The 24,942-nt window shown below is 38.1% G+C and overlaps 1 protein-coding gene across 2 annotated transcripts in view; it reads left to right on the top strand.

Moving 5' to 3' along the window:
- kdrl (kinase insert domain receptor like) overlaps positions 1 to 24,942 on the top strand; it is a 181,133-nt gene that overhangs the window by 75,664 nt on the left and 80,527 nt on the right. For both annotated transcript variants that reach the window (XM_048605338.1, XM_048605339.1), the window contains exons 5-11: positions 3,980 to 4,136; positions 5,051 to 5,190; positions 7,606 to 7,765; positions 11,106 to 11,223; positions 17,267 to 17,442; positions 21,624 to 21,780; positions 22,644 to 22,767. In XM_048605338.1, coding sequence (XP_048461295.1) covers positions 3,980 to 4,136; positions 5,051 to 5,190; positions 7,606 to 7,765; positions 11,106 to 11,223; positions 17,267 to 17,442; positions 21,624 to 21,780; positions 22,644 to 22,767 — 1,032 coding nt within the window. The remainder of the gene's footprint in view (positions 1 to 3,979; positions 4,137 to 5,050; positions 5,191 to 7,605; positions 7,766 to 11,105; positions 11,224 to 17,266; positions 17,443 to 21,623; positions 21,781 to 22,643; positions 22,768 to 24,942) is intronic.

Genomic DNA, 24,942 nt, shown 5'->3' with positions numbered 1-24,942 from the left:
TGAGGCAAAAACAAAGGAAAATGCCCAATCCTGCAATCCAAATCTAAATCTACCTCAGAATTCCTATATCTAATTGGAATCCAATTCTAAAATCTGTGAATTGAAATGGCATCCATTTTGTTGAAAGTTGGTAGTAAGATAATCTTAATAAATTTGGCAGACAATGGCTCAGCTTCTAGAAAAGCTGTCATATGAAAACTATGTGGCTTCAGCTCTTCAAAAATAGCTTTATTCAAAGGTGTGACTGATTTTTAATAAACTTGTGTGTTGTTTGTGCTAGAAGCAAGTTAAACCTGTTCCCACAACACTTCTACGAATGAAAACTGAAATAATTCCACAAAGTCACCCTTTATTTGCACATGGAGAGTCCTTGACACTGACCCAGCTCCTTCAGAGCCAGCTGTCAGAGTGAATGGGATGTCTGACTCTCCTGTTCTTACCTATCAGCCAGGGCTCCCTGATTGGACCAGATTGGCAGCCCCAATCAGGGAACTCATATTCTGTGAGGTCCACCTGGCTGATCTCATTATAATCACTACAACAACTTTTTAAAAGCTCAGTGAATGGACTTATTTTGGAGGGTGGGTTGACGTGAATTGCGTGCGGAAAGAAGGCAAGACTGTTTAAGAATACAGGTCAGCTAATCGCCAGTTATTACCCAAGAGATATGAGGGTCAATCTTAACACAGAACACTTAGCAGTAACTGCCTGTGGCAGGGTTCAAATTGTTGCACACCACTCACTGCTACCATATTTGGCAGAGCCTGTACCTTGCAACAGAAGCTTCATTATGCATGCAAATTGATGTCCTCTGACATGCATAAGCACCAATTGCACTTTAGAGGGATGACTGGGTGATGAAGTGGAAGATGATCAGAAACTGTAAGTAAAGAATTATTTTCCTGGGGCCAGAAAAAGCATATTAAATCTCCCCTTTGATTCTAATTTCCTGTTGGCTGAGTCAGCCCGTGAGCCAGACAAATGTACTGGCCTGAAGCCAATGAACTGTAAAGTGTTATCCTTGTGGAGCATGCAGTCACCACTGGTGGAATAGGGAGTTACATTTTGTCAGACTCATTGAAATAAATGACTGTGCAGTTGATGCAATTTTCTAACATCTTATTTCATTTAAATCCATCCCTCATTGCATGACAAACTATCACAAGATTTCCCATTTACATTTTGTGAAGGGAAACTCACAAAATGCCTTTTTTAATTATTTGTGATGGAGTAAATCCTCTGTGCCTGTAAAAATTCAATCTGTTGTCATACCATTAAATGCTTATCCTCAGAACAGGTGCTTTACAGTCTGACACAGACTGCCCCCTATTGACAAATAGCACCTATTCTGGCAGATTGTTGGTGGGACCTGGGAGATGGAGGGTGATGGATCAAACTGGTGGATTTGAACCCAACTTACCTGGCTGTAACCAATTGAATTACCTGTTGAAAACTGTACACTTGCCATTGTAAACATCATAACTCTGCAACCAAATGAGGTATCCTCCTAAAGTAAGTGGAGTTTGTCAAATTTATACATGGCAGGGTTATTTCATGCCCAAGGCCTCACACTGTCATTTTAACTGGTCCCTAAACAGTGTTGACACCACAGCTTTCCTGCCATGCAGATTAGCAGCTAGTGGGAAAGCTGGAGAGGTCGTTCCAGGAATCAAAAAGAAGAATATCTTTTCAACAACTTACCTGACCAGTGCTTTACAGGCAGTATAATGTTTTTGATAGTACAGAAAGGTAAATATATCAGGCAATTTGTAGACAGCAAATTTCTAAAAACAATGAACTGGCACATGACCAAATAATTTGTCTCAAGTTTCAGTAACATTAGTTGAGGGATAAATAATGTCTAGAAAATTGGGAGATCTCTCTTGCTTTTCTTGAAAACAAGACCTTCTACATCCACTTAAGAGGACTTCAAATAGCATCTCATCTGAAAGATGTTCTACAGTGCAGCACTCCTTGCACGCTGCACCAGATTAAGTGCACAAGTCTTGGGAAGAAATTCCATTGTGTGACCTGGAGTGTTTCAGGAATTCTTTTGCCCTGAGCTCTCACTCTTGCCTCTCACAGGTCATTCCTAAACCCTTATCCCTACTTTTTATCTTGAAACCCAGGGGTTCAGAGTAGACAAAAGGCCATCTGGTATACACCACAGGCAATTATTCTGTGCCCTCTTATTGCATGGTTTGGATGGCACGTGTTAAACATGGACCAGGAGTAAAGCTTTCCAGGATGTTCTACTACCTTTTTAGATGGGCAAATGTCTCCACCACAAAGTTTTGCAACTTAATTTGTAAAGATGTGTAATTATCTTATTGGAAATGAAAATTGCTTTCTCATTATCTTCAGAGCTAACATGAATTCTGCTTCAAAGTGACTTGCAGTGTTACAGGCTTCTTTGATTTAAGCAGGCATTCTAATTGGCGCGCATCCAGATTGTTATCTTATTGTTCCCCATGGCTTACCACGCACAGTTGTTGAAAGAATAATGAAAACCCATCAAAAAAGGACCAATGTCAGGTGGTGCCATTATTCTGTCAACTAACTTTTCAGCAATGATGTATCTTTTACAAAAATTGGTTATTTTGTTGTAAAATATATTTTTGAATTATAATAGGGCACAAACTCTACCTCTCTTGGCGAAACTAAATCACAAAAAAATCAGCAATTTTTAATGTGACATGAAATTAACTTTATGATAAAAAGGAAACCCACTAATAACCCACCATTCATTACATATTGATATTCAAATACGTATTGCCTCTAATCGATCAGTTTGACATGTGATGACTGCCAAATCTAAGCAGGCAAACTAAATTTTTTCATTTGTGTACCTTTGTACTTGATGATAAACTCTGACTGATAAAGAAGGATTTGATATATTTAGATTTATCTTCTCAGATTTATGAAGTGCTATTTTGTTCTAAACCAATAGCCCAGCAATTTTTATTTCCAGTAACTGAAATCAGTGGCAGAAACGAAAAGACTATATTATGTTAGTAAGCCATGGGGAATGTGATATAGATTTTTTGAATGATAAAAGGTGAAGATAGCATTGATGAAAATAGTCTGTACAGTTGGGCTATAAATCTAGCACTTGGGCAGTCATGTAGAAAATTAACAAGCATTAAATGAGGATGGAGGTGATAACTATTTTCACGATAATAGCAGATGCATATAATAGATTTCCAATTAATATAACTAATTCCTAGCTGTAGGCTTGACTTTATTTGAACAGTATAGAATATTTCAGTGGCATGATAAATTAGGAGAAAGCTAACAAAAGACAGAGCAATGGGGACTGTGTATTGTAGTAGAAATGTGATTTGAAAAATGCAAAGCATTAGACTGAATGTTAGAACTTTTGTTAAGAAATCGATCTTCTGCAGTTTTACTTGATTACTGTGGTGATGGATAGAGAGCAATTAAGGTCCCACATAAGAAAAGGAAGGAGAGTACACCATTTGGTCCCTTGAGACCTCACTGCCAATTGATTAGATCATGCTGGTTTGATTGTGGCCTTATCTTCATTTTACTACCTGTACCCCATAATCCTTGACTCCACAGTGAACCAAAAATATGTCCAACTGAACCTTGAATATGTTCAATGACTTCACTCTGGCTGTAGACTGTGGAAGAGAATTCCTAAAACTAGTCACTCCTGAGAAGAAAAAAATAGTTGTCACCTCCATTTTAAATGGGCGACCCTTTAATTATGATCTGTCTTTCCAAGTTCTAGTTTCCTCAAGGGAGGGAAACCGTCTCACTTGTCACAATGCTGTAATGAAACTGAGCATCAAATGAAATTTGGCACTTTTTATATTTCCTCTCTCTTCTTATTTGATTAGAAATGTTGAAGCATTAAGAGATTACAACTTTATGATGGATATCCTAACATAACCTTTGAGAGGTAATGCTTATCATGTACATTGATGTAACCAATGATAATTTCTGCCTAATACAGGACCACACAATCTTTGAAATTGATGGAATAAATAACAAATGGGATCCTAAGCGAGGTTTTATTCTTCGAAACTTGGAACATATTCCTGGCATGTTGCGATGCAAAGCCACAGTCAATAAACAAACTTTTGAATCTTGTTTTATGATATCCAAGGAAGGTACGTACTTTCTTTCTTTCTGAATTGATTTCAACTCCCTGTAGGAAATCAATATGAATTGCCAGTTATTCCATCAGAGTCATTAGCAAGAGCTTGGTTGATTTTAACTGCCATTCTTCATTTAGGTGTCAGTTCCTGACCTGCTTTGGATGGAAAGTGACAGCTTTCAATCTTCTAAACCTTAGTGCTGTTTGCAATATGTATTTCAGCTGATCAGTTAACTTCCATGAGGTAGCCACATAATAACTGCAACATAATGAGAAAGAAAAAGGCTTGTAGTTCTCCAAAATAATACATTGCCAGAATAAGAGCAATGCTACACTGACATTAGGAAATTCTAAGTTTGGATAAAGGCACATTCCTGACGAGTTTGGAGGACACCATTTTTAACTCATGAACTTTGCTACAATATATCCTGAATATGACTCATCCTAATATATTTGGAAAACACAGAACAGTAGTTTATGACTCTTGGAGAACCCCCTTCGCTTTGATGACTACAAAAGTTCGCCAAAATGAATGTCTATTGTTCTACAAGTAGGCAAGAAGCAAATAGATTAAAGTTTGGACTAGAGCCAATGAGTTCACACTTTTATAAGCATTTATTTACAGAAATACACTTAATAAACATTTATCTCCCAATGTGTGAAACAGTTTCAGTCTGTTCCTGTTTAAAAGGTACAAGTGAATCTCCAGTTTATATATAATTCATGTCCACCATCTCATTTTCAGTTTGCTTAACTAAATTAACTACAGCAGTATAACAAGAACTTGATGTGTCAACTTATTACTATAGCCAAGGTGGAAAAGGCTGCATTACTACTTTGGTATTTGTGTTTTGACCTAAGATCTGATTATTGTGTTTTATTAGGATTCTGTATTGCAGTAGATTATATTTCACCTTTTATTCTCAGTTGAAGGAGTGAAATCTGTTCACCTTAATACCACTGAAAAAATCAAGGTGTTATCTGGAGAATCACTGTCTATCAAGTGCACAGCAAAAATGCCTTTGAATGCCAGACCTGCATTTCAGTGGGAGTATCCCGGCCTAGCAGTAAGTTCTGCCTTGATGTACATTAACCAGATTTTCTAAAAGCTCTTATTAATATTTTAACACAAAAGTTTCAAAATTACTGCCAATGCAATTTATAGATGAATACTTCAACATGCTCATTTGACATTCCTATGTCTGGTAGTTTAGTGAACAGATAATCCATTTAAAATAAGCGTGTTACTACCTGCACCAAAATATCAAAGGAATGCTGTATGAACAGGTTGAACTTTCATTCACTACCAAGGTCAACACTAATTTCAGAGTTAAAAAGCTTCAGTTCCAAGCAATCTAAAAACTGTATCCCTGCCCAAAATTTAATTCAATTTTATTATCAGTAGTCTTTCTCATGTTACTGAATTTGCGCTGATAAATTTATCAGACCATAAAGAAGAAATGGCAGATTGTACTCATACTTGTGGTACAAGATGCACCAAATGTCATTTTCCTGAGGGTGTCAATTAGGGAGCATCCACCAGGTAAACGTAGAGTAGGCAGATCACAATGTCAATCAGTGAATAACACTAATTTGAGGAAAGCACGCAGCCAATTTGGAGCCCAGCATTCTACCTGACAATGTCTCTGACACTCACACAGCTGAACATTTATTCAGCAACAGGAAGTCTCTCCCAACAATGCTATTAAATCAACCATAAGCTGCTTTTGGATTTCTGGCTGAGGGACTTCTGTCAGTTCTCACTGCTGTTTTAGTAATATGTAATAGTTTCTCGAGTTGTTTAAAGTTGCTAGGTCAACAGAAAGGTGTGTGACTTGGTCTGACTTCAATGGTGCTGCATATGCCATTTGCTCCCTGACATGGATATACCTGTGTATATTCCCTTTGGACCATAGCATTGCAGGCAGAAGGATCAGAAGTGAGACAGTCCAGGGCAAACTGCTAGAAGAGGGAGAATGAGGTGAATATGGTTTCTCTGCAGTAGGTTATATTTGCCCAGAATATTCAAAGAATTGTCTCCTGTCCGTACCTCAGTAATAAACGGTGAGGAAGACACTTACATTTCACTGAGGATCTCCTCATTGAAATCTTCCAACTGTGACAGCCACACCTGCAACATCAGAGCAGGTGAGGATGGCATTTCCAGTCAGTATGATGGTGACCATAGTTATAGATTTCTAGATGTTGTTCTTCTTCTAGACTAGAGCAGATAATATTTGCAACATGTTCCAGTTTATCACCCCTTCAGCGCTGGTCCGTACAGCTCTGCATTTCAAGAGAGCTGATTATGTTTCACTTTCTCTTTCCAGAAAGAGATAGGCAAAACAAACTCATGGCTTTGGAAGCATTGCAGGCCTTCCCTCAATGCTGGGTGCAATTGTCTACACACATTAATTGGCAGAACCACAAGGCAACTCTGAGATGCTCCACAAACAGGCATTCCACTCCCTCAACATCCAGCTGGAATGTAATGATATACAAAGAATCAAGTAGGTCATTGCACAGTATCCTGGCAGCACTCATGCACAACTATTTCCTGCAAGAAAAGGGGACATGGATCAGTTTGGGAGATGTGTCAGTGACTGCGATAAACTGTTTTTGGCTAATGTTGCTGTTATGTTGAACATCCTATCATAGGTGCAAGCTGCAAAATGTGGATTTGAGGCTGGTAGAAATGCTAAGTGTGTGAGTGATAAGTGAAGGTATGAAAATTACGTACAGGTCCTAAGTGATAGAGATTTGTTGATAGGTGAGTGAATGCAGATAAAGCGTATTGAGCAGAGATGGCTGGTGGCAGTTGTATGATACAGCATTTGAAGATACCTTCGTGACCTTGACCACTTTTGTGAGGTCATTGTTTATTTTGTGGCACTACATCTAGGTCCTCAGGGCTTGACTTCTCATATTGACAATGACCTGGTCACATTGCCTTTGCAAGGTTTGCCTGGATGGCCTCCTGACTCGCGTGCATAGATGACAATGCTCCTCCCTTCCACCTTCTGTACAAAGACATCTATAGCAGTGACAGAGAACCTTGGAGCACACTCACTACTCTGTTGAACCTTAATTCACTCTTCTTCCTGTTCAGTTTTTCTTTCCCATCCATTTTCAGCTCCTGCTCTAGGCAAAATACTTCCTCATTTAAGAGTTGCAGCAAATTGGCAAGCAGTATTTAGCTGGCACATTACCTGCACCAAAAGCAATGGACATGAGGTATCATGTACCACAGTACCATGCAATACTCATTTTCAGGGGTTATCAAGTTTAGCTGCCGTAATGTCTAAGTGTTCAAAAGCAAAAACCAAAAATAATTGAACATCTGTTGATATTTCGCTGTTTAATAAGTGGCATTGGGAGGAAGCCACTTAAATTAGTGTTTTTAAAGTTGGTATTCTGATGAGGAGTTGTTGTATATTGAGTAGCAGAATTGCAAAACATAATTCTTTTTTATTTATTCACAGTCTAATCGGATAACCAATATTTACAAAGCACGTGAAATCACAACTGTGTTTTACAGTATTCTAACTCTGAAAGACATTCAGCAAAGTGATGAAGGAGACTACATATGCAAAGTATCGAATAAAAATACTTTAGAAAACAGGACTAAAGTTATTGTCTATGGTAAGCTTTTGTAGAGCTATTAAACACATTTCATTTACATGACAGAGGTGCAGAAAGTCAGGTACTTGTGTTCCAATTTCTGGGTATACAGTAAGCTAACAATACAAACTAAATCTATTTATCAATCTCATTCAGATTTGGGGAATCTGCTATTGTAATACTTTTCTATATCTTCCAAAGACTTGTCTTCTTACTTTATCCTTTTGTATTATTTTAAATGACTTCATATCAATTTTGATACTTATGACTAGAGACAGTCGATATAACACTTACAAAACAACAGCATGAAGTTGTATAGCATAGTGTCCACAAGCAACTTCACAGACAGCAATCTGACACCTAACAGCATAAGGAGCTTTAAGGACAGAAAGCTAAAAGCTTGGAAAAAGTGGTATGTTTTAAGGCATGTCTTAAAAGAGGAGAGAGAGGTAGAGAGGCAAAGAGGAAAGGAATTCCAGAGATGCAGCTTTGGCAACTGTTAAAATTGGGGATCGTATAGAATTGGAGGAGTGCAGGGATTCCAATGACCTGTCGAGTTGGAGAAGCTTACAAAGACAAGGAGGGACAAGGCTATTGAAAAAAATGGCTAGAAGCTTTGAAGTTTGAAGTTTAGGCTGACTGGGTGTCACAATGAGCAAAGGGTGAACAGGACTGACTGCGAATTAGGACAAAGATGGCATAGCTTTCAGTAAGCAAACTTACATTGGATCGACAATGGGACGCTCAGCTAAAAAGTATTGGAATAGCCAAAACCAGAGGTAAGAAAAGCCTTGATAAGGATTTCAACAGCACAACAGCCGAGTCGGGGGTGGGGGGGTAAAATTGCTCAATGTTATGGAAGTGGAAGTAGGTTGCCTTAATAATGAACAGTTTTAGTTCAGCTCTGAGGGATGGAGTTGATGGCTATATCAGAAGTTTATTTCAGGGCCCAAAGTCAATGGCTTTAGTATTCCTTACATTTAGCTAGAGTAAATGCTGCTTATCCCGTGTTCAAACTGAGACAAATAATACGATTAATTAGAAACAATGAAGGGGTTGAGAGAGACGGTAATGGGATAGGACTGGGTGTTAGCAGTTTACACATCAAATTGGACATTATGCTTATGGAGGATGTTGCTAAAGGACAACATTTAGTTAAGTGATAGATTACTAAGGACCCAAGAGGTACCACATGTAGTATGTATTCAGGGTTTGAATCAGTGATACTCTGAATATAAAATATAAATACAAATAAATTTGCAAGATCAATGGAACTATCTTAATTATGAAAAATCCTTACCTGGCTTAAAATCAACATTGTATTGTAGCTAACTGTAGCTTTGTGGACTGGAATATTTTAAGTAAACTTTTTTTGTGTTGGTAGAGTTTCTTTCCAAATTTGATAATCAGTCAACTTTTCATTACACCAAGTATGGTTACCATAAGTGATCATAAATTGGTCACTTAGGGGCCTTGATTGGGAAAAGGTTAGACTGTCAGCCTACACCTCGCCTTTCATCGTAAAATTGGAGACATAGGGGAGGTCAGATTTAAGGCCAGTGGGAAGGCTAACTGAAGAATAGTACAGCTTCCCACACAAGCACCCACCCAGCCCTCCAAATCTACCTGCAAACTGTAGATTGGAAAATTCTATGACCTGTAAACTGCACATAAAAGATGTATATACAACAGATAACATAAATTAAAGAAAAAGAAAATTTTGCGCAAAATAGAATCTGTGGAAAATATAGTAAAATATATGTTTATTTACCATTGCCTTATTAGTTGGAGGCCATGTCCACCATATGTCAGATTCCCAACTACTGTCAGTTTCATCATCATGTTGTAGCAGCTCCAATTTTGGAAATTCTTGGCAAGTCTGGTAGCTACTGTGGATAGAGAAACAAGAAACCCCCTGCAATTTTGGCCCCAAATAAAATAACAGAGGCATAGAACTCCCTGAGGAAGAGCCATATTTCACTCAAATTGTTGGGCAGGATTTTCATTCTTGATCAGGATAGTGAGAGCCCAGAGATCAAACAGCCAGAGCGATCAATCGGGCTGGAGTAGAGCTATTTAAACTCTCCAATGGTTGTCTAGGCTCTCAACCAAGCCTCATGATGTATTGTTGGCTAACAATCCTGATATCCCACAGCCTGTTGAAACTCCTGCTTGATTTACAGCGCTGGTTGTCTGATCCCTGTCAATTTCTCAATATTTACTTACACAAGTGTTACAAGTGCCTTGTGGTTTGAGAAACTGAAACTTTAAAGGGCCTGGATGATAAACACTGACATTAGGATGCAGTGAACTTTTTTACATTAAAACATAATGATTTTAATTTTGTGGAAGATTATGAATAATTCCCTTTTTTTGAATTGTTTTATTCAGGAAAATGTCATGATAGATTTCTTTTTTAAAAATCCAGTGTGCAGTAGATGAATGAGTTTGGCAGTGCCATGGCTTGGCATGGGATTTTTCAGCAGCCATAAGCTGTTTGGGTATGAACCTTGGCACGGGGAGCATGAGAAGCCAAGGGAAGGGCTTGAGGGAGCATACCTTGGCATGGGGGAACATGCAGAGAACTTTTTGTCCTTATCTTTCAAAAGGTTGTCCGATGAAGAATCTACTCCATGACCCTCTGATGTGCCATGAACCATGATCCTTAAAAAGCCTGCCCCAACTCCATTGAAAAAAACAGATAGGTAGGCCTTGCCTATCTGCACAATAGAGTTGGCAAATTTGGGGGTGAGAGGCCCAAACTTGCGATCAAACTACACTCCTAAAAGGCACTCCCAAAAACTGAAAAACATGAAAAAGGAGTCAGGAATCCCAGAATCAGATACCCACCATTATTTTTACAGGAGTCAAGCGTCAACCTGACTCAACGGAAATCTGACTCATTAATTCTGTTTCTCTTACCACAGGTGCTGCCAGACCTGCCTGAGTTCTTCCAATACTTCCTGGTTCTTGCTCTGATTTCTAGCATTCGCAGTATTTTGTTTTTATTTTAATGTAAAGATTACTGCTGGTTTGATATAGATACATCATCTTCACTGCCAGTATGTTTATACTTAGGATGAATTTTTTTTAAAATTCTACTCCTCATAATGCACGTTGCTGAAAAGACAAAAAGATGACGTTTGCAAATTACTATAGAGCAAAATGTAAATCTCACAAATTTCTGAGGTCTGTCTAGGTGTCCCATGTAACATCAGCAGAAACCATAAAATGACAGTATCAATTCAACTTCGCTTGCATCCAAGTAAAACAGGTTTTGATTTAAACTGCATTTATTCAGTATGATTTCATACCATTTCTCTAGTCTTCTAATAGTTTTATTTTTCTCTTCTAATTGCAGATAAGCCTTTCATTAAAGCAAGGGTAAAAACGAACAAACTTTTGGATGTAATGGTTGGAGAAAAGTTTGTGAAGCTATCTGCAAAAGTGAATGCTTTCCCAACACCAGAGGTGTCCTGGTAAAGTGCATCCATTTGATTCTTCCACAAATCCTCCTTTTTAATGAGCTCATTGTCCTAAAAATCTTGTTTTTACTTCACTAACTTTCCCTCATCTTTTCAGAAAATGAAAGTTCAGTTTTCAGTACTTTCAGGTCAGGTCAATTGATTGTTGGGTACAAAAATAATTAAAAGATCCAGCAACCATGCAGGAAGGTGAAGTTAGAAGATCAGCCATGATCTTGTTGATTTGCGGAGCAGGTTCAAAAGCCAAATAGCTTACTGAAGATTTTATTTCTTATGTTATAGGAACCCCACAATTATCACAGCAGCAGCCTCAGCTTTGTCTTCAACAAATTTACCCTGATTAGCAATTATGAATTTTACTGGAAAAGTTGCAAAGCCAGCCAAATAGAGTGAGACCTGGCAGCTATACTGATATTTTTCCCAATGCATGATTGAGATAACCTCTGGCTAAAAATAATTGCTGAGACCATTTCACTCAGAGTTTGCCAGAGGTGACAGAAACAAATACTTGCATGTAAAGAGCAGCTTTCATGACCTCCAAATGTTCCAAAGTATTTTATTCCTAATTAAACTTTTGAAAACTCAGCAAGCATTCTAACAGTCGTCAATGTTACAATATAGGAAATGTGGCAGCCAATTTCTGCACAGCAAACTCCCACAAACAACGATGTAATAATGACCAGATAATTGTTTCCTAATTATGTTTATTCAAGGATAAGCATTTGCCAGGATATCAGGGATTACCACCCTCCCATCCTATTTTTCTTCATTGTAGTGCAAATATATCCTGTACATTCCACAGTGAGGGCCAACTAAGCCTTGACATCTCAGCCAAATGATTGCACCTTCCCCAGTGCAGCATCCCTTCAGTACTACACTGCAGCATCAGCCTAGATTTTTGCCGTCAGTCTCTTGATTGAGATTTGAATACACAGTCTCTCAATCAGGTGAGAATGCTACCAACTGAGCCAAATAAAACTAAGTTGTCATCCAGATCAGTGAAACCGCACCAAAATTAAGGGAGTTGATTGCTAAATTGTTCAAGTTGTCTATTTATGTATTTTCTTAACCAATATCTTTTGGTCGCCTTACCACTTTTTGCCGAATCCAAATATGAGATATGTTCATGGTGATATCATTAACAATTCCATGTTAATTTTATTGTTAAGATAAACAAATGAACAGCATTGTTTAACTTAGTAACAAGAGCACTTATAAAGACAGGCAGCTGGAACATTCAGACTAGTAAGTAGAAGACAGACATATTTAATGGTGCATTTTGTAAATAAACCTACTATCAAGAAAAAGGATTGGCGTCTCTTTTCATACATTGCAATCTGCTTTGGGATCCATTTAAAAAGAATCATGACTTTTGATGCTTGCTTTGTTGATAATAAGAATTCATCAGAAAGTTAATGGGCTCATTAATGTCTCCACATTCTGCAAAAATAGATTTTATTTGTTTTTAAAAAGAAGATATGTTAGAGAGCTGGCAGTCTGCTCAAAGGATAAATGGTCTATTAATTTTCAAACAAGGAGTGCAGTAATCTGACAACTAAGTGAAGGAAATTCTTCCAGACTTACCATCATCCTAGTTATAGATAAGGTGGAACTTTTAAGTACAGTGAAAATTACTGCTAAAATGTTGATCATACTTACTAAATATCTGGCAAAATAATAGTCCATCTATTGAATATTAATAACGCTTTTTAAAATATATCTTTTCCTCTGAAGTTTGCACCAGTTAGCAAACAATCACATCCCTCACATGACTTTACTGAGCAGAGAAGATAGTGCCATCGTGTAATAAGCATCTCATCTGAGCTGCTTTGTGATTGACAAATAGTACAGAGTCATAGAGGTCTTAAAAAAAGTAACATTGATATTGTCCAACTCTCTCATTAGGGAGACACAACTGGTGGTGAGCTTAACCTGAATGCCACCACATCTCAGGTAAGGGACAAGGTTGAGAAGGCAGGACCTTAAGCGTAATGCTGGTACAGGATTTGAACCCAGACTATAGGGATCACTCTGCATCACAAACCAGCCAACTAAGCTAACAGACACCCAGGGCGCTACAGAACAGAAAAACGCCTATTGACCCATCGAATGGGTGCAAGTCAAAACAACCACCTAACTACTCCAATCCCATTTTCCAGCTCTTGGCCCCTAACCTTGTGTGTCCTGGCATTGCAAGTGTAGCTCTTAAATACTTCTTAAATATTATGTGGGTTTCTGCCTCTACCAGCCTTACTTCACATCCCCACTAAAACTCCTGCCCCTTACCTTAAACATATAGTCATTGATACCTCCTCTCCACCAAGGGGAAAAGTGCCTTCCTGTTTATCTATGACCCTCATTACTTTATACATCTCAATCATGTCCCCACTCAGTCTCCTCCGATCAAAGGAAAACAAGTGTTTCTTAATTAGTTCATTTTGCCAGTATTGTCATTATTATCACTCCCATCCACAGTGAACCATTACTATGTTGTTCTCATCTAGTGTGTTAAAGCTAAGAACTATTAAAACTCTTTCAATTAAAATGCAATTGCAATCAGAAACACTTGATCAACAGTCAAGTAGCACTGCTACTGGAATTACCACGATACCTCATGGACTTTGTCAATTATTGTTACATTGAAAGCACTGGATGATTTTTTTTGTTCCCTTTTTACCATTCCTTTCCTTGAGATGTTGTCTCGCGTTTTGTACTGTTATTCAGAACCCTCTGTCATTTCTTTGCACGTGGAAATGGACAGTAATTGTCAGCAAGTTGTTTAACCATGGAAAGTTGTACAGCTGACCTCAATGTCTGGGTCCATCACTGAACATCCACACACCAGCAGATCCCATTGATAATCATTGGATACCAATCAAAATGGGAATCTTGACCTTTTTTCTGCTCTCTTTGACAGTAAGGGCAGTATGTGTCAAAGCTTTTTTCCGCCCAATCTGGCAAAGGATTTAAGGTCCAAGCTGTTTAAATCAGTTTTCTACTTCATTCGCAATGTCACTTTAAATTCTGCCTTTGGCACATCCCACATCAAGAAATTCTTCTTGTCCTATCATTAGAAAGGCTCAGACAGCTAGTGTGCAGCATGTTGAGATTCAGGATTAAACTTCAGAAGCTGCAACAATGGGGAAGCATCAATCAGCGTGGTCAGTTACCTTTGAAATGTTTCCAGACCAATCTCTAAGACACTGACATTATCCATTAAGTCAGCCCTTTCCAGGCTTTGTGTCTCAGAGTCAATTCGTTTGTTTCATGTTGCTCTGCCATCCACCAGACAACTAAAGTACCTTCACAGGAAATGACCAACTCCATGAAGACAACCAAACTCCTGATTATGGAATTGTGGCTGTGGTTTTGCCAACAGTTAGGTGCAGTTTCCACTCTTGCATGTGCACTTGCGAAAGTTGCAATCTGATGTCAGGATTGCAGTCTTTTTAGGACACTGAGGCATTGGCACTGCTTTATACAAGATGAACAAGAAAATACAAACAGGACATGTGCTCCAGCATAATTTCCCTACCTCTATGTAGTGCACACTTCCAAGTAAAAGGTTATTGTTGCTGCTAGAAACAGTGATGCCCACAATCATCCTAAATCAACAAGACCAGCACTTTAGCTAAAGCTTACGTAAGGAAATTGCTATCTGAAGTCAGTTTCCTGACTACAAGTAGGCTCCAGAGATTAGGCCTAACAGCTTTGAAAATGAAAAATAAAACAGTATCAGTTAATAAAAAGAAAGGAGTAGTACTTGAGAAGTTCCAGTAGATCATTAAAGCATTATTCAGTATTTGCTGTTGTTTTAACTCACTATGAACAGTCATTCTGCCATTTATGTATTAAAGCAAGACTGATTCCAAGACATTTCAGTTAATATTGTATTTATTTTCCAGTCAGTGAATTGTAGGAAAAACAGTCAACCAGCTATAATAAATATTTATTAAAGTTGTGTGTCAGCTTAGTTCAATTGTTCCTTGTCTAACAGATAAATAAAGGAATGATAGACATAAAGCTGAATCACAATGTCAATCCATCGCTCAGTAATCTGATTTTAAATTACTTCTAAATGACATTTAAAACATTTTCGAAGCTATTTCTTTGTAAAATTGATTAAAATTAGTTTCCTCATACATTTTAAAAGATCATTAAACAATCATTTAAATAAAATCAGAATGTATCCATTTATGCCTATGTATGATCCAGCTTAACCTTTGCAGCCTCCTTGAAGACATGCAAACATGCAAACGTACGCAAACGTAACAGTCCAGAACCAGTGGTCACAGACTGAGGATTCCAGAACCGGGGTAACAGTTTGAGAATTCGGGGTAGACCATTTAGGATATAACAGTGCTCCTTCACAAGCTTTTGGAGCGTTGCTCCTTCATCACTTCACCTTGACGAAGGGGCTATGCTCCAAAAGCTTGTGATTTCAAATAAACCTGTTGGACTATAACCTGGTGTTATGTGTCTTCTGAATTTGTCCACCCCAGTCCATCACTAGTACCTCCACATCATGGCACCCCCATCACCAGACAGACAAAAGAGCAACTCATTCAACACAAGTCCAGATTTAAGCCTAAACTGTCATTGAATGGAAAGGTTTGGTATCACATCCAAATGATCTTCAGTCTACTTTTGATAACTATTAGTGACAGTTACCTGAATGTGGGTTGAGCATGAACGGTAGAGAAAACAAAATATCAAAACTTTAACTGCAGCCGGTAATGCACATCCCTCTATCCCTCTATCCCTCTACCGCAAACTATTGTTTCACTTGTAGATGAAAGAGAAGAAAGAGCAGTAAGGGGGGATAGGAAGAACTGCAGATGCTAGAGTCAGAAACAACACAGTATGGAGCTGGAGGAACACAGCAGGCCAGGCAGCATCAGAGGAGCAGGAAAGATGACTTTTCAGGTCAGGACCCTTCTCCAGAAATCCAAGAGTAATAATGTGGCATCTTGTATATTGGTTATCGTCACTTCAAATCATTTTGGTTACACAATGAGTTACTTTGAAGTGCAATAGCTGCTACCAGTAAACAAATGTAGCACTCATGTGAGTCACCCGTCTTGTGGCATAGAGTCACAGAGCATGGAAACAGACACTTCGGTCCAAACAGTCCATGCTGACCAAAATCCCAAACTAAACAAGTCCCACCTGTCTGCGCTTGGCCCATATCCTTCCAAACATTTTCTACCTATCCAAATGTCTTTTAAATATTGTTACTGTACCCACATCCACCACTTCCTCTGTAAGTCTACGCCAAACGCAAACCACTCTCAGTATATTAAAAAAAAAGCCGCTCACATCTTTTTTAAATCTTTTTCCTCTCACCTTAGGTTAAGGGGTAGCAATTTAAAACAGAGTTGTGAAGAATTATTCCTCTAAATCATAGAATTCATTATGCCAGAGTGCAGTAGATGCCAGGTCACTGAATAAATTTAAGGAGGTGAATGACAGATTTTAATTTGTTATGGTTTAAAGAGTTATGTAGAGCAGACAGGAAAGTGGAATTGAGGCTGAGATGGGATAAGCCATGATTGTAATATACGATAGAGCAGGCTCGAGGTGCTGAATTCCCAACTCCAGGTCCTAGTCATTGTGTTTTTATGCTGTTCATAAGAGAACACCACAAATATCAATATGATGAATAATCAATTCACTTGTTTCTGGTGATTAAAAAGGTCAGCTAGAAGTTTGAGAGACTCTGTTTTTCTTCAAATCATGTTGTTAGATCATTAATATCTGATGATCATAAAAAAGTACATTTTTGAAACATCTTATCTGAAGGATGGCACTGACTGGTAATGCAATAGTCCTTCTGTATTGCTCTGGATTGTGGGCAGAAATAATAAACTCAGATCCTGGGGCATGAAGTTCTGATTCAGAACAACAAACGCTACCAAATGGTTGGATTAAGTTGGTTAAAATGATAGTGAAAATATGAAAAGTTGCAATTGGGATAAAATACACAAGGAATGTTAATCTTTATTTAGTCCACCTAATCTGTAGCTTTGCATAACAGGTACAAAAATGGAAAACTCATTACGCAGAATCAGACTTGCTATGTCCGAAACCGATATTCATTAAAAATAATGCGTGTGTCAAAAGATGATGAAGGGAATTACACAATTTCACTGAACAATAAGCTGCATAACCTACAGAAGAACCTCACCTTCACATTAAGAGTGCTTAGAAATGGTAAGTTAATTACATTTCATTTATGTCTATCGGCAGATAATAGGATGTTGCAGGTGTTGCGAATCTGAAATAAAAATAGAAAATCCTCGAAACGCAAATGGTAATTGTGTCCTGAAAGGAATAAAGACAAGCAAACATCCTGAGTATTTGGCCTCCCTCAGAACTCTACATCTAACCATATTCAGAACATTAGCCTGCATTAGTTCCTTTTCCTTTTGAGGCTCAAATGAATCTGCTGTGCATTTCCAGCATTTCTTTTTTGATTTCAGTGTACATAATGGCCTGGGTCAGCTGGAAAAGCTCAGGGGGAGTATGCATAATACAAATACAACAAAAAAATCACCCAAACTATTTCAATTTCATCAGAAGTAGCAAGCATTCCTTTGGGAGTCAGATTTTTTTACCAAAAAAATTCAGAGCATGCACTGCAGTTCTTTTTGTTGTACAGCAGATTTCCCTTGTAGGCTATAAATGATTTATTATTTGCACATTGTGTTATGTTTAGTTTTTCTGTGCTTTCTTGTCAAAGCAGTCTTCATGAACAAAAAGCTAAGCCAGACACAGTTTTAAAAAAAAGGTTCAACAGCTTTACAGGAAAGGAATGCTGGTAATAATTATAAGAAGTATTTCCACCAGCGAAATTTCTTTTGAAGTCAGCGTAATAGAAAGGTCCATTACTACAAGAGCAATTGTCTGTCAAGGGAAATTAAAAACAACCATGAGGTGATAGCTTGCGAAAAGCACCATTTTTTTCTTTTTGTAGGGCCATCATAGGAGTCTGGACAGACAGATCTGATTGCTCCCAGGTTTAATGCCCTTGGTCTGAAACCATTGGCAAGATTTCACTTTCGGCATTTGTGTACCTAATTTCCTAACCCTAACCCAACTATTGCAGACATTAAAAACTGAAAGAACTGCGGGTGCTGTAAATCAGGAACAAAAATAGAAGTTGCTGGAAAAGCTCAGCAGGTCTGGCAGCATCTGTAAAGAAAAAGTCAGAGTTAATGTTTCAGGTCTGGTGACCCTTCTTCAGATTCCCTTCCTCAATTTAATGCAGGCATTAAATTGGACATTTGTCTAGGCAGGGAAGAGAAGTGAAGATCAGATAAAAATGGATAATACTGAGCTATTTAAGAGTATGACCTACAATCTACTGATCTGCCCAAGATGGACCATTAAAGAGGAATTTTCAAACCATGAATAGAAATATTCAAGGTAAATATAGTGTAAAAATTTAATCAGAGATTGTTGCTTCTGATGGTTCATGCTAGTAATTGCAGTAGAGAGTCTGAGCCTGCAGCTTAAAGACCAGAAAATCTGGTCGATACTGAGTTAATGATAATGAAATTACTGCAATACAATTCAGGAATAGTTATCCAATGGCATATCATTCTGTGCAGCAGGTGAGATCAGCATTGTGTTTAGCTTAAGGGGAAGTAGCTTGCTAATGTTCTCACATGATTACTCAATGAAATTGTGGGGTGCAGGCATCTATAGAGAGATTACCCATCAAGTTGGCACTTTTAAGAAAAACTGAGAAAAAATATGGCAATAATATCTTAAAAATATGCAGCTTTCCTGTTACAATACCGAATGCTTTTAACTTAGTTACCGGAGTAGATTTTTATTTCACCATCTGATTAGCTGATAGACAGATTAACAGCCCATTACATAACTAATGATGTGTGGCAATTCAATTATAAATTATAGTCTAGTGATGTTTCAGTATCTCATGTCCATGTTAATTCAAATTGCTGACATTGTTGAGCTCAATAGCTCTTTGAAACTTTTGTCCCTAATGACAAGCATCCACAGTTTAAGCAACTTTGCTTCAATCCAAACAAAAAGGTTTTACAGTGAAATATAATTACTACTGTTTTATCGCCATTTAGCAAATTATGTCCTACCTCATTCTTTGCTGGGAATTCAAAACTCCGCAATTCCATACATCCTTCAGTCTTTCCTCCTACCAAGCTGCAACCTGGGCTCGATGGGAGAATTCATCCCTCAAAGTCAGAAGCTTAAGGATTAAAACCCAACTTTAGAGATTGATGTGGGAAGGAATTGGAGGTGCCAACTTTCACTGCCCAATGAAGGCAAGCGTGCCAAATGCTTCTTCACCACCCTGTCTACCTGTAACTTCACTTTCAAGGAACTATGCATCTGCACCCCGAGGTCAGCAACACTCCCCAGGGACTCCCACTAACTGTATAAGTCCTGCCCTGGTTTGCCTTATCAAAATGCAGCACCTCACATTTATCTAAATTTTAACTCCATCTATCACCCTCAATCCAATGGTCCATCTGATTAGGTCCCATTGTAACCTTAGATAACCTTTTTCACTGTCCACTACACCACCAAGTTTGGTGTCATCTGCAACCAATAACCATACCTCCTATATTCACATCCAAATCATTTATATAAATGATGAAAAGCAATGAATCCAGTACGAGTCCTTGTGGCACAGTGTGGTTACAGGCCTCCAGTCTGAAAAGCAACCCTCTACCACCACTCTCTATCTCCTGCCTTCAAGCCAATTTTGTATCTAACTGGCTGGCTCCCCCTGGATCCCATGTGATGTAACCTTACTAACCAGTCTACCATGTGGAACATTGTTGAACGATTTGCTGAAGTCAATATAGACAATGTCTACCGCTCTGCCTTTATCAATCTTCTTTGTCACCTCTTCAAAGAACTCAATCAAGTTACTGAGACAGGATTTCCCATGTACAAAGTCATGTTGACTATATTAAAAGCGTGACATTGAAGCATTGCATGCCATATTTCTACCCAAGGGCAATGTTGCGGATTGAACAGCTGAATTGGGCAGGCATGGGTTTATAATCAGTAATTAACTACACCTGATCAGTATGATGCAGGAGGCACATCAACTTCATGCCATGTGTGTAGCTTGCAGCCAGCATTAATCTTCCAATTAAGGGGCCCTCACACCTCAACAGGAGGCAAAAAATCATTCTAGTCGACATTTGCCACATGTCATTCTGTGGGTGGGATTACATATTCCATCAAAGGAATGCATCGCCATGGATCTACCATCAAGGCAATTATTACAGACTTCCTATAGTTGGGAGAGCTAGGCCTGGTGAGAACTGAACTAGCTTCTCTGAGATAGTGAGATCATTCATGCACCCAATTATCTCCAAGAATGATTGGTTAAAGGAACATGATCATAAGTGTATCTTCAAGTTTACAATAGATTCATTGTATACACATGCACATGGACACAGATATGTAATAACTTCACAGAATGTAGGTAAAATAGGGATCTCCCTTTTCAGTGTTTATTCAATCATGGCAGAGGTTTGCCAATATTATCCTAATGAGGCTTGATCATAAATCTTGTTCAAGTCTGTAACGAGTTTTAGTGAGAGCATGGTGCGATCGTTTGTTTGATAAATATGGAGAACAAGACTCAGATCAGGAATCCAAATGATCTTTGATGTAATCAAACAATTAAAATATTTGCATTTACTGCTTTCATTCTGTCATACAGTAAGTTACAAGGATGGCATCACAAAGCGCTAAGGGAATCTACCTCTAATTCCATATGAAAGAATCTGTTGCATAAATCAATACATAGCTCTTTTTTGTGTTGATTCAATTTATGAATGTAAGACGTCATGACAGCGCACTGACTCAAGTTCGATTAGGGGCTTTATTACTAATTTAGTTATCAGCATATAGTTTGGAAGGACTGATGGTCACATTGGAAAACTGTCCAACAATTTGTTTCACTAATTGTGTTCCTCCAGTAGCACCTTCCAAATCCATGACGTCCACCATCTAGAAGAAGAAGGGCAACTGATTTATGGGACATACATCATCTGCATACACCAACCATATATGGCTGTTCCTTCACTGTCAGTGCATCAAACTCCCAGAACTCCCTTTCTAACAGTTGTATGGGATTACCTAACCCACATGAACCTTGATTGTTCAAGAAAGTTGGTCATCATTGACTTCTCAAGGGCAACTACGGATGGTCGATGCATGTTGACCTTGCCAACAATGCTCACATCCTAGGAATGATTGGCAATGCAATTCTTTCCAACATTTTCTGAACATTATTGTAGTATAAATCGATGATAATGTTGGTGAACAAGGCACTATTTTCTCCACTAGAGTATTAAAATCCCACCTTCTACCATTTTCTCTTCCAGAGAAACCACAGATCTATGACAAAGGAGCAGGACTCCAAGACAAAATGTTTTATCAGCTTGGGAAGAAACACAAGTTGACCTGTACTGCTTTTGGAATTCCATCTCCGAGTTTTCACTGGGAATGGCAGCCCTGTATCATCAGCAAGTCTGACAAAATGTAAGATATACTTTCCCTGCTTTCCTATGGTTGATATCGGCCTAAGGCCATACATTGGCTTTGGATACAAAGGAGAGGAATGGGATTAATAAAGGCAATTTATCTGACGTACTCAGGAACTAGCAAACATATTTCTGTGTGTACTTCACAAGATTTATATAAATATCATTCTATTTCTGATCTTTTTATTCCTGTTCAAGAGTTAATACATAAACTGGGTCAAAGGAAGTGGTTCTTGTATTTGGTCAACAAGGATATGAAGTGTACTTAAGAAGTATATAGATCATCACTGCCTGTCTTTTAACCTCTAATCCTTCACTGCTATCACATTTCTTGCAGATCCTCATTGCAGTCAATCAATTTTATTTTGTTTACATGATAGATGTGCTCAGACAGAGACATTAGAGTGGAGTGTGATAGCAGTGGCCTTCATCTTCGTGGGCCTTGAGAGCATTCTTATCTTGGCCTAACAGAAGGTGAAGCACTTTCCTGCGTGAAATGACGCATGATTTGCTTTCCTGTTGTTGTCTGGCTTCCTCCCTCGTGGAAAGGCATTCCCAGTAACCCAATTGTTCCTTTCCCAATGACTGCAATGTGGCTAGTTTCCTCTAGGTTTCAGACTTGTATTGCCTGTCTAATCTGTCACTGACATCTAGATCAGGACACTGTAATCAAACATGGGCAAAAACTTTCTTTTCTGTTTTATCATCTGTCAACACACATGTTTCTTTAAGTATAATTTACAAGCAAATTTTCTTTCAACACTGGGCATTTTCTCTCAAAATGCTATTAATCAATTGCACGCACTTTCCTTTGAAGCCACCCAGGTCTGTTTGTAACTATTCTTTATCATCCATTGACAGGTGTGAAACAAACGATGATATGAAAATTAACATTACAGAACATACGACAAGTTTACAGTCACACCAAGACAACAGGATTGAGAAAATCAATAACAAAACAGAACAACATGAGGATAGAAACAGTGTATGTATGCAATCTATTTGGATTTTGTGCATTTGCATTATGGGGTAAATGTCGTTGCCAAAACCCACCCGTAACAAGTCATAGGATGTTATAATGCAGGACATGTCATGCAGAAGATGGTAGGGTGGTGATTTAGATAATGAACTAGAAACTTAATGGCTGCGTTGGTAATTTTCATTGTGAGCATGGAGGGAAACTGGTGGTTATGGATTGAGCACCATTTATATAGCCCTATTACAGCCAGGTAAAACATATTGGAATGACTCCCTCTCTTTCCACCTTTCAGTTGATTGAAAGTAGTGTTATAAATCGGTTTGTCAACTCAGTGAGTATTCAACCCCTCAAGTGGTCTGAATGTAAAATACTCATGTACAGAGGTTTTTTATCACATTGTTAAAAGAGAAGCAAATTGTGTGTTTTTTTCTTTAACACTCAATGGATTAAAATAATTTAAAATGTTTCATCTCACGCTCCCAAATACATCAAGACAAATGACATACACACAGATTATAGGAAGGGAGGCTCAGTTAAGAGTGTCCAAAAGAAGGTCAGCATATCTGGATGTTTAAATTGATGATTTAGATAGTTTCAGGTGTTTGGTGATTTTTCCAGATTGTGTGCAGAGACACAATTTCAAATCTTGACAGAAGATATCTGTCTTTTTTGAAGTTAACAGATATTGGGTTTACATTGAATCACCGCCTGCGTTGCTTGGTTGGTCACATAAATTCAAGACACACACTCGCAGAATGATTTGAGAGTGAGAGGGCTTCCAAGTTCCCCTTTCACAGTTACTCACTCATGGACGGTCTGATTCTGATTCTGCAAAAGTAGTGTCTTTTTTTAAAACACAAAGTGTTGATTTGCCATCAGATGATTTACATTTACAGACTAGCAGTTATGAAATATGATCATAGCAAGCCGAGTAAAATTCTAGGTCCATTATTTACAGTGATTAGATTAGATTAGATTAGATTACTGATGGAGCTCTCTTCTTACCCATCGTCCATCGTCTCAAGTGATTGAGTTTAGCAGCTCTTTCTGTATCCACCTGAATAAACAGATTATGTCTGTTAGGAGCTTAGGGAATGGATCATTCACTCTCGTCTTAGTTGATTACCTTGATTGGCTACTTTCACACAAGATGAACTGTTTTTGAAAGCTTTGTAGTTTGCGAGGTGAAAATATGTAAATGTTCGGCCATTTTAAGAGTTGCTGTTTGGGTCACTTACAAATATTATTGTCACTCTTTTTACAACTTTGCTGAATAGACTGAGCTGCAAATTTTGGATACAAAACATAATTTCATACCAATGCCACACAAGCTCCTTTTATTTTGAAGATTTTCAAGAAGAAAATTGTTTTATTTCGTAAATGGTAAAATAAGGGAGCAGCTTTTCACCAACCAATTTTTCACAAATAGCCAAAACAAAAATAACTTGTCCTCCACTACCCCTCCCTCCGTCCTCCCAGAACTGGGCTCTCTCGAGATTAAATCCCCCCATGCCACATTGTCAAATTGAAATTAATAAATCTGATTAAACTTGTGGACTAGTACCAGAAAAGGAAAAGCATGCAAAAAAAAAGCTACCTGATTGTCATTTAACCCCAATTAGTTCATTATTGCCCTTCAGGAAAAGAACCTGTCTCCCAGCTGACAGAAGGACAACAAACTGAGTCTTACCAGTAGTATATTTCAAAAACATTGTTTTTAAAGTTGACTGTGCTCTGTTTTGACCTATGCAAAAGTGCCATCAATTTTCCTACAGGATGTATTGATAAGAATCAATATATGAAAACAATCCTAAATTATGAAAAATAGGACAAAAGATCCATTCAAGAAAACCTCACACAAAGCAAAGCATTGTGTGGGTTTGTTCATGTTAGAACATTTCTAGTCAATTCTATGATGAAACCCCAATGCTCAACTTATGGAGTTTTGAGATATTGTCTATATGTAGTCCTTTTTTTTAAAACTTACAGTGTCAAGTGGGAACATTCTCACTCTCGAATGTGAACAGCTAGTGATACTGTTACAAAGCCATGCTTCATTTAAAATGACTTTTTTTATTTAATGGATTGAAACCATTGATCAACTTTTAAAAATACTGAACAACAACAATTCTTTAGAGATAGTAGGAACTGCAGATGCTGGAGAATCCGAGACAACAAGGT

This window comes from Rhincodon typus, chromosome 14 (genome assembly GCF_021869965.1).
Source record: "Rhincodon typus isolate 14 chromosome 14, sRhiTyp1.1, whole genome shotgun sequence".
NCBI lineage: Eukaryota > Metazoa > Chordata > Chondrichthyes > Orectolobiformes > Rhincodontidae > Rhincodon > Rhincodon typus.
The sequence above is the reverse complement of the archived record's forward strand: the minus strand, read 5'-3'. Positions and strand labels throughout refer to the sequence as shown.